At 38.2% G+C, this 9,506-nt stretch overlaps 1 protein-coding gene across 1 annotated transcript; it reads left to right on the top strand.

Moving 5' to 3' along the window:
• The first annotated feature begins 531 nt into the window (after positions 1 to 531).
• CYTL1 (cytokine like 1) lies at positions 532 to 3,340 on the top strand. The gene is made up of 4 exons (XM_051798497.1): positions 532 to 831; positions 939 to 983; positions 2,379 to 2,507; positions 2,671 to 3,340. Exons 1-4 carry the CDS (start codon positions 688 to 690, stop codon positions 2,740 to 2,742), a joined length of 390 nt encoding a protein of 129 aa, XP_051654457.1. The 5' UTR covers positions 532 to 687; the 3' UTR covers positions 2,743 to 3,340.
• The last annotated feature ends 6,166 nt before the right edge of the window (positions 3,341 to 9,506 follow it).

Below are 9,506 nucleotides of genomic sequence, written 5' to 3'. Positions count from 1 at the left end.
CCTTGAAGAGCTGAAAGTTTCCCTTTCTAAAGTTCAGGGACCTAACTTTACTCCTTACCTGATCCGTATCCATCAGGATCACAAACTCCACTAATGCATGATTAAGTTAAATGAGAAAATTATACTAGACCTGAGAGTTTTCCTTTAAAACCATATTTCAGAGTTTCTGAGGATGATAAACAGGCCTGATTGATACCGCCAACATGACACCCATCCTGGAAGAATTTCTCTCTATCTACAGCCTATGTAGTCCCACAGCTGTACATTAGGTTCTCAAAAAACAGATGCATGTGTCAAAGCACATACAGGATCAGGGTCTATGACACTTTGATAATCCTGTGGTTTTTCTTACAAATATTTCTGTTGTTTGAGATGCTTACTAGGTTTTTTTCTTTCTGGAATGAAAAGTGCCAGTGGTGTTTGTTTTTATTACTCTCGTTCCCTCCTTCCCTCCTCCAGGCAGGAAAGCACTAGCAGCTCTGTCTCATAGGTTGGCAGGAAATTTAAGACAGCAGTAAGCTGCTGCTTGGACCACCCCCAGGCTTTTTTTTTTTCCTGTTGATGCAGGAGACTATTTAATTGAGGGCTGATTTGTCAAACTTACTCGTTGACGCTCACCAGTACCTGCCTAAACACTGACGGTGATTCTTTCCCTTCCTTCCTCCTCTTTTGGACAAACACCCCACAATGAAGATGCTGCTGAGCCTGATTGCTCTGCTCTCTGCAGCCCTGCTAGCCAGTGCAGCCCCTCCGACTTGCTACTCGAGGGTGTTGTCTCTGAGCAAAGAAATCACAGAGTCCTTTAAGGAGTTGCAGACCTCCAAAGATGTGGTGAGTCCACCTAGAAATTACTCCTGCACAGAAGCTGCAGGTTGCTGCTTTTGACACAGGTTTCTCTCAAAACAAAATTGCAATGGGGTCTTTCTTCTTTCCTGCAGGACTCGTGTGTGGAGACACTGCCCAGGCTGTATTTGGACATACATGTAAGTTTGCACACTTCTTTCTTACTGTTGTGCAGTAAAAGCAGTTTATGAAAAGTGAGAATAACTCTTAAGATTGTACCCTAGAAGAGTGGTTTAAAAGGAATTTTTAAAACCTTAATTAACTAGAGAGAGGAGTGACAAAAAAAAAATCTTACTTTGAACCTTATTAAAAGGTTCCTTTGGACTTTCTAAGATTTTACTTGATTAAAAAATGAGGAAATTGATATTTTTAAGTGATTGCCATATGTACATCATTAATTTATTGTGGTAGAGCCTTTTCAGAAGTTAAATATGTACAACAAAGTTTTGAATAATAGTTTAAAACAAGAAATGCAGAATAAAATTTCTTCACTTAATAAATCTACTTAAATTTGTATCCTGCGTGTTTTCTGATAGTTTTAATAAAATAAGTAATAAAATAATAATGTTGTTTCAATTAAAAGAAGTGCAGGAATACCTTTGCTGGCTTTTTCTGTTTTAAATAGCCACATGTTGAATCTAGAAAGAAAGTGTGCCTGAGGATATAGAAATGTGACACTGAGAAAAGACAGCAGTAGTCATCTTCCAGCAAAGACAAAATAACCTCCTGCACACACAGTTAATGTCATAGTGTTCTGCCCTGGGATATTTGATATATTTTGCTTCTTTCCCCAGTGCTCCACTGAGTAAATAAAAAATAGAAAATATCAGAAAAAACAAACGTCTGACACATTTTTCCAGAAGCAACTACACCATCAAGTCTTATAATTTAGGACCTCTAGACCCCAGTTCCAGAGCTGCCAGTGTTTCACATCATTGCAAAAGCCAAGCAATGTGAGTCCAGTGCCTCAGTTTCCCTTGCCTTAAACAAGAGCTGGGGTATTTATTTACCTGCTTCACAAGGACATTGTGAAATTCATGTTGTCTGTGCTTTATTTTGATAACACAAAGTTTGAGGTAAAAATTACTCTGAAAAAATCTTGACTGGTAGTCATGGTATTGCCTATTGTACAGGAACAGAGCAATCAAGTCTGTGAGATCTTGATAATCTGTTCATCAGCTAAATCAGGTACTCTCTTAAAAGTAATACAGTGCACCTATTCTTTAGATAATTCCACCTAGTACAGGAACAGATTTGATTGCATTGGCACTGCTGCCTCCTAAAGCATGTGAGAAAGAAGCTGACAGACCAAGACTGTACATATCCACTTTTCCAAGCACTTATTTGGACAAAACATCTTTGTTATGAAATATTGACAGTGAATTTTCCTAACTAAAGGTTACATAGATTACATGCACATAGAGGTAGGAATTCAAGGTTCCCACATAAGCAGTAAGAATTTTGGAAGTGGTGGACGAGGAACATAAATCTGTGTTTGTGCAGGGTTACACAGACCTCTTTTGCGTGCTTTGCAGAATTACTGTGTATTGGCAAAGCTCCGTGATTTTGTGGCCTACCCCAGATGTGATACAGTGCTTGAAGTGAACGAGCTGAAGGAAAAAGCCCGGAGCCTGTACACCATCTTGATCTCCTACTGCAGAAGGGTAGGTCAAGATGCATCAATATGGCCTCTGCTTTTAGCCCTATCTGTCTCCACACTGTTCCCTAACCAGCAAAACTGGATGAAGCCTGAACTTCTCAACATTGTGCTATCTTCTGCCTTCCTCCTTATAAATGTTAGCCTTCTTTTTTTGTTTGTTTCTGCAGGACTTGGTGTTCCTCACTGATGATTGTAATGCTCTGGAAATTCCCATTGAACACTCCATCACTGAAAGCTAAAAGGGAGTTAACTCAAAAGTTGTACCCGGGAAATTTTCTAGGAGATCAAGAGTCAAAATATATATATATATATGCAGTCTACAACGTTAACAACTAAGATCTTTTTCAAGCACACTAGCAATATTATCTCAGACCTACCCATTTTTCTCCACCTTGGCAGGAAATGAATTGCATGCCTTGCATACCTACTGAGCTGCTAGGGAACATACCATTAGGGAGCAGTTTTTCATTTGGCAAGGTATGATATTTCAGCTTAGCCAAATGTATAAAGTATGTTTTGTTTAAACATCAGAAACTAGATTATTTTTTTTTTTACTCTTTTACGAATAACTAGACTCGTATATAGAAAACACTTTATGATTAACATTCTATCCTGACTTAGATGTTCTTTTTTTATTAGATGGGCAAGGAAGGGATCATATTTGTTTTTCTTAGTGCGTTTGATAGAAGAAGTGTAACTCCATACTGGTAGATTTCTCTGCCTGTATAGTTCATATATCTATGTTGATAGTTTTTGATGTCAGACTTGTGAGAATGGAGGTGAAAGTAATCTGTCTCTGTGGAAAACTAAATAAAAACAGCCTTCTAAATCAAGATGCTTGTGTCTTTCACAATCAAGCTGAAAAGTGTCATTCTTGAAAACTTACTTTTCACAGTCACTTGCAAGTTGTTTTTCATGGCACAAGCTTTGTTTCCATAGCAATGCAAACTTTGCTGCATCTGCATGATTTGACAATGTGTAAATTTCTACTAGGAGAATTTTTCCATACTGCAAACAATTTCCTTAATGAAATTAGTGATTTGGGCGTTTTTCAATAGAGTTTCTGTGTTGTAAAGCTTGCATTGTGACCTGGCAAGCAAACTGCAGAGCAAGACATGTTTTGTTTTATGCAGAAGCCCATGCTATGCTGTCCCTAGAACTGGACCTTGGGTAAGTGTACAGGTAACCGTGGGATTTCTGCCCCTGCTGCTTTCCTGTCTCAAGGACACACACTTTCCAAAACGGAGTATTTGATGAGGATTTTCTCATGGATCTTCTCATGACTCCTCATTGTCTTTCTTTATTAAAGCAAATAAGTGTTCCCTAGACATTTGGTGGAACTCATGATCCTAACTCCAGATTTCTCCTGTAATATTCCCATTCTTTTTCAACCACTTTCGAAATATATTTTCTCCTGTTTCAGGCTGATTATCTCTGTGGAGAAAATATAGCCTAGTTTATTTAGGACAAAATATCTTGCAAGAAGTCTTTGGAACTGGAAACAGAGTAGAAATCTTTATTTGCACTGTTTTCATTAGTAACTTTAGCTTTTTCATGACTGACAAGGACACACTGTCTGCAAAACACTCTTAGCATGGCTACTTACCAACAGCTCCATTCTATGCTGTTACATCCTAGTTCTGCAGAAGCTGAGAAAAGCAAGTAGATGCTTTGGGGACTGTAGATACTTGAATGGGCTTTAAAAGCCTATCCTCCATTTGTAGATGCTGTACATTTTATTCCCAGAATCAGATTTGTTTGATCATTGGTGTGCTTTTAAAACAAGTACATTCCCTATGGTTTATGCTGTGACTCTCTCCACGTCTCATATGTCATTTTTAATGGAAAGTGTGCTGAAAGCAAAGCTATGCTCTTTCAGCTCACAGTAACCTGCTGTCATTCAGACTGTCTTAATGAGATTTGTGATTAGATGAACCCTTTTTATCACTACGTCTTTTTCCAGGTTGTCACAGTCCAGGGGGGAAAAAAACCACTGATAAAGAGATCTAATTCACTTTTAATTTGCCAAGAAAACATCCGCTTCTCCCTTCAAGTAAGACATTAAGTTTATCAACTTTTTAATTTACCATTATGCCAGGTACCTAAGGAGCAGTGGAGCCATTCATGCAGCTGAGCATTTATTCCTGCAACACAGCAGTCCATGCTCATTAGGGCCCTGGCCAACAGGGAGACTGTGGGGGGATTAAGAAGGACATATTTGTTGTAATTTGCCAACTGGCATCTTGCCTAGTTATTGCAGAATATTACTAAAAGCAAATCATTAAGAAACTGCACTCAGTTTTTACAGTCATTAGGGAAGAATTGCAGAAAAACAAAGCATCTGTTCTGTTTTCCTGCCTGTTGAAGGAGGTTTGTTGTAAGGAGCAGTCAATACTAGGACTAGGTTTTCTTTTGCAGACTTCTCTCTCTCTGTAAGAATCCTCACTAAAGACCTACCCTAAAACTCTTAAACTCTCCCTTATATTATCAAAGGGAATCCCAAAGCCCTGGAGACTGTCTCTGCAAAACTATTAAAAAATATTTATTTCCAATTTTGCTAAAAATTTATAGATCAATTTTACTAGAACCAACTCTTTTCCCTTCTTTTTTTTCCAGTCTTAGTTAAATTGGTTTTACTTAAGTGGGCACTCTGTTCACTTAACTCCTCATACACGGTTTCACTGTTTTTTTGGTGAAATCAGAAAACCTTTGAACAGATAATTAGATCATTCAAGGCGGTGAGGTTCCACTGGATAGCATGTGACTTGCTACTAATTAATGTGGTATAAATCTTACGAATTTTTTTTTTAAGCAAAGGAAAAACAATGCAGCATTGAGGAGGGATCTGATCTTTCAGGCTGTACACTTTACACTTTGAGAATAGCATTAGTTTGTGCAAACAACAGGTTTAGGAGTGCCCATTTACCCATTGCACTTTTTCTAATACTTGTGGCATTTATGGGTTGCGCTAATCGGATGCTGTGGTGGTTTGGGCTAGGCCTTCCTTGGTGACCAGTTTGTAACAGTTTGACAGAGATTTTCAAAAAATTTGCTACAAAGCTGAAGTCTTGTAAATAATGTCACCTTTCTAACATTTAACCACTGTACTTTGGCCAACATTTTTTTTTCCACATTAAAATCTTCTCATTTTTGGAGTGTATGGCAGTGCAAGTGAAAATTACAATGGGCAAACTTCATCAACTTCATTTGTACAACATTTTGGATTCACACTTTTAAGCTTCCTATGGCCAGGAACCCTGTGCCATCCAAGATTTCACTCTTAGCCCACCAGAGTAAAGAAAACTGTCTGCAAGGGAGCCACTGGTAGCTAAGTCATAATTCAGGGACAAGGTCCAGAGAAGGGTCATGATCTTATTATCAAAGGATTTTTCATAGTCTAAGTTTCCTCAGCATAGGGTAAATAATATAACAATGAACACAAAACCTATTAAAATATCTATCTTTTCAATAGATAACTATATAGATATATACCCTGAAATCTTGCTTCATATTTACAGGTCTGTAAAGAGTACATGTTCAGAGATATAAGAGGATTTTGAAACCAAACAGATGTGAGGGGAAGAAAAACCTCTTCCAAGATGATTTGCAATAGATTGAAATATATGGACACTACTTCACTAATATTCAAATACAGAAAAAAAAGTCAAAGTCATAGAACAAGGAAGGAGCTCAAGGCTCTTAAAGCATCTTTTGAGCCCAAGACTAACCTGGCTGTCCCAGGTCATTCTTCTTAGTAGTTGGCCTGAAAGACTTTTATAAAAAAGTTGGTCTAGAAAGCCCACAACAGTTCAAATCAATCCATTCCAGACCTCCTTTTGTTACAAAGTTTTACCTGGTACCCAATTTGCCCTCTCAAAATTTAAATCCTTTGCTTCCTTATTTGTTCATCACAAAAATGGAGATGGGATTGTTATTTTTTTGTCTTTGCAGCAGATGTTGGTATGCTGAAAGACTTCTTTCTCTCCCTATTCTATAGATCCAATTCTTTCAATCTTTCTTCATTGGTCAGAGGTCTAGAAAACATGTCCCTTCTTGTTGCCTTTTTTCTAGCTCTATTCACTTGGCTCCCATCTCTTTTGAAGCACAGTTCTTGAAGTTAAATATAGACATCCAGCTGAGGCTTTAGCAGTGTCAAGTGGTGTATAAAGAAAGATTTATCAGTAACGTTGTGAAAATAGTAACAAAAGAAAAATTATCTCCAAGTATCTGGAGACAATGTTTTACTTTTTTATTTGAATGTTAAGATAAATATAGAAAGTTAGAGTACAAGCTGGTCTCACTACTCTATAATAAAGAAAATGTTTTGAGGAAAACAAAAAATAAACAAACAAGAACAACAGATAATGAAATAAAATGACTGCTCCTTTTGCTGTCCTGTCCTTACTGAACACTTGCCTTCCCAATCAGAGTGGCTGCAGCTAAGTTGCTTTTTGGCAATGGTCTCTGGTCTATGCTATCCCCTAGACCACATCCAAAGTTTGTTTGGAAGAGTGGCATCTGCCCCAGGTCAAAACTTTGTCCAGAACTGTTATAACAATTTCCGGGTATAACCAGGCATGTTTCAACACCCGGAATGTTCCTAACACTAAGCAAATAAATAAAAGACTGATTTTGGAACAAAGTGGTTCAGTCATTCTCCTGAGAGAAGAGCTGTGCTTTCCAGACTGTTAATGCATTTCATACCACTATTGAATTCAAACACAAAACCTGAAGCAGCCCAGGGAACAAACTCCAAATCTTCCCAGTTTCCTTATGATTTTCCCACTGAATAAGTATCAGATAAATGAGTTGGAAAGGTGTAATTCCTATTGAGAGAGAAAGGGCAAGAATGTAATTTTAACAAGCCAAGGTCAGACAGAACACTAATGACCTAGAAAGGGAAAAAATGTTATTTGGACATCAAAACTTTTTTCACTTGTTTGTTTTCCACTGATTAATACAGAAGGATCTTTTTCTGCAGTTGCAGAATTTAAGCTATTTTTTTTCTGCTTTGAGTTCTCTGAGGTCCGTAAGTGTTTGGCTGTTCTTGTCTTCTTATGACAGCTAGACAGCCAGAAGATGGGGGTTTGGAAAGCTGGGGGTTTGGAAAGCAGGTTGTTTATCAAAATTTATTGCTTGATCAGGACACAGAGGCCAGGTCAAGGGAGCAAAGAAATACACTGTTCCATATCCTCCCTCTTCTAGTGCATAGGTTTATAACCCAAATCACAAGCCATACATCTGGGATTTACTTGCATTTGATGCCTCCAGGCATCTATCTCTTAGTTGCTGTGAAGTGTACTGCTTGCCTTAGTGTCCTCCTCTGAAATTTTAATATAAAGCCATAATTAATTTTTTTAAAATTTTTAATTTATTTTTTTATAAGAACTGCAAACTCAGTTCTAGACTAAAGCATGTCATGAGTACCTTTTATTCAGCCTTTACATGCACCAGGATGCATATCTTGGGCCTAACCCATGTCCAGCTAGTGCAATTCAGAGTTGGGCTAAGCCATAGCTCTTTCCAGGGGTATGGCAGACAGTTGCATTTATGTAGCACTTTCCTTCACTCAGCATTTTTATCCCCTTTAAACACTACTGCCTCATTTGTGTTAAATATCTGAATGTACAGCACCAAAGAAGTCCTAGGAGCCTGTGTCCTAAGCTTTGCCAAGCTTGTATGGACACTAGGAGAAAGTCTATGGCCAAATTACTTCCAGCATGGGGTACATACGCCATCTCTGAAACCCCTTTCATCAACGGCAAAAAATGTCATGAAGTGAGTGATGCATGAAAAAGGAAGAATGACAGCATGACAGTCTGCAGGAGAAACAAGGCTGGGTAAACTTCCACCATGGCCACAAAGAGCAAGCAGAAGGTCAGAGCCACATCTTCCCCCTCTCCCATGCCCCAACTCACTGCTCAGCACTTGGGAGAACAAGTAGGCTTATCCAACTGCCTATGATAAACTTGACATAAACCTTGTCATGTTGCCATGACCTACAGAGTCAAGTTTTCAGATGATCCTAAGGGTCACTTGGCCACTTTGGCTGAAAAGAGAGCAAAGAACAGGGATAGTACCAAAGAAAAAACAGGCAAGAGCATCCTGCCCCTTTGTTCAAAGAAAGATACTTCAGTCTGCACAAAACTGTTTTCCTCAAACAACTGCACTGCATCAGTCTTACTCCATTCTCCTGTAATAGCATTTTATCACTTAGGTCCTCACAAAGCAGACTTATGTAGAAGAGAAATTATGCAAATAAAATCATTTCTAATCATCACTGTCTTCAAAGGAGGACAACAAGAAGTTGCTCTCAAGAAAATCCATTGATAAGGATAATTATACAATTAGGCTTTCTCAGTCATCTCTTCATATATACAGTAATTACTTTCAACTTAGAATCTTTTATCAGCATGGCATAAAAATCTGGATACAGATGTAGACAGGTGAAGAAAAGATCATGAAGTGTTTTATTCACATTAATTGCAGCTCATAATATCTCTGACAACTCAGAAAGAGATTATTAAGTTCAGGCATTGAAGCCTCTAAGCAGACTGCTTATTTAGTTATTTAAATGTGGTTTTGAGGATCTGGAACACTGGAACACTGGGACACAAACATCTTGCCTAGGATCAGACAGCAAATTGATGACAGTGCCAAAAATAAAGCAGATGCCTTTTGAGCCTCCTCCTCTCCACTCTGAGCACTGCCTCTGGCACATGTCTGCATGTAGTCTGGGTGTGGCTCTTGTATTTACCGACAACCAGCATTTTACATGGCAATCAAACAGATTACTATTTTATTATTCCTGGCAAGCTTTTGACCAAAGCTAGGTTTGTGGTCCAAATTTAAAATGAATTCCTATTACATATGCCAGAAATGGTTTGAAGAACTATTTCATCCCTGTTAAAGATCTTGTCAAGCCAAAGAAAGGGCAGTCTAATCTTTGTAGTATGCATCTCCAAGTGACTTGCATGGGACGTACAGTATTGAAAAGCAAAGA

This window comes from Manacus candei, unplaced genomic scaffold, assembly GCF_025592945.1.
Source record: "Manacus candei isolate 608988 ecotype Guabito, Panama unplaced genomic scaffold, ASM2559294v1 h1tg000048l, whole genome shotgun sequence".
In the NCBI taxonomy this organism is placed as follows: Eukaryota; Metazoa; Chordata; class Aves; order Passeriformes; family Pipridae; genus Manacus; species Manacus candei.
The sequence above is the reverse complement of the archived record's forward strand: the minus strand, read 5'-3'. Positions and strand labels throughout refer to the sequence as shown.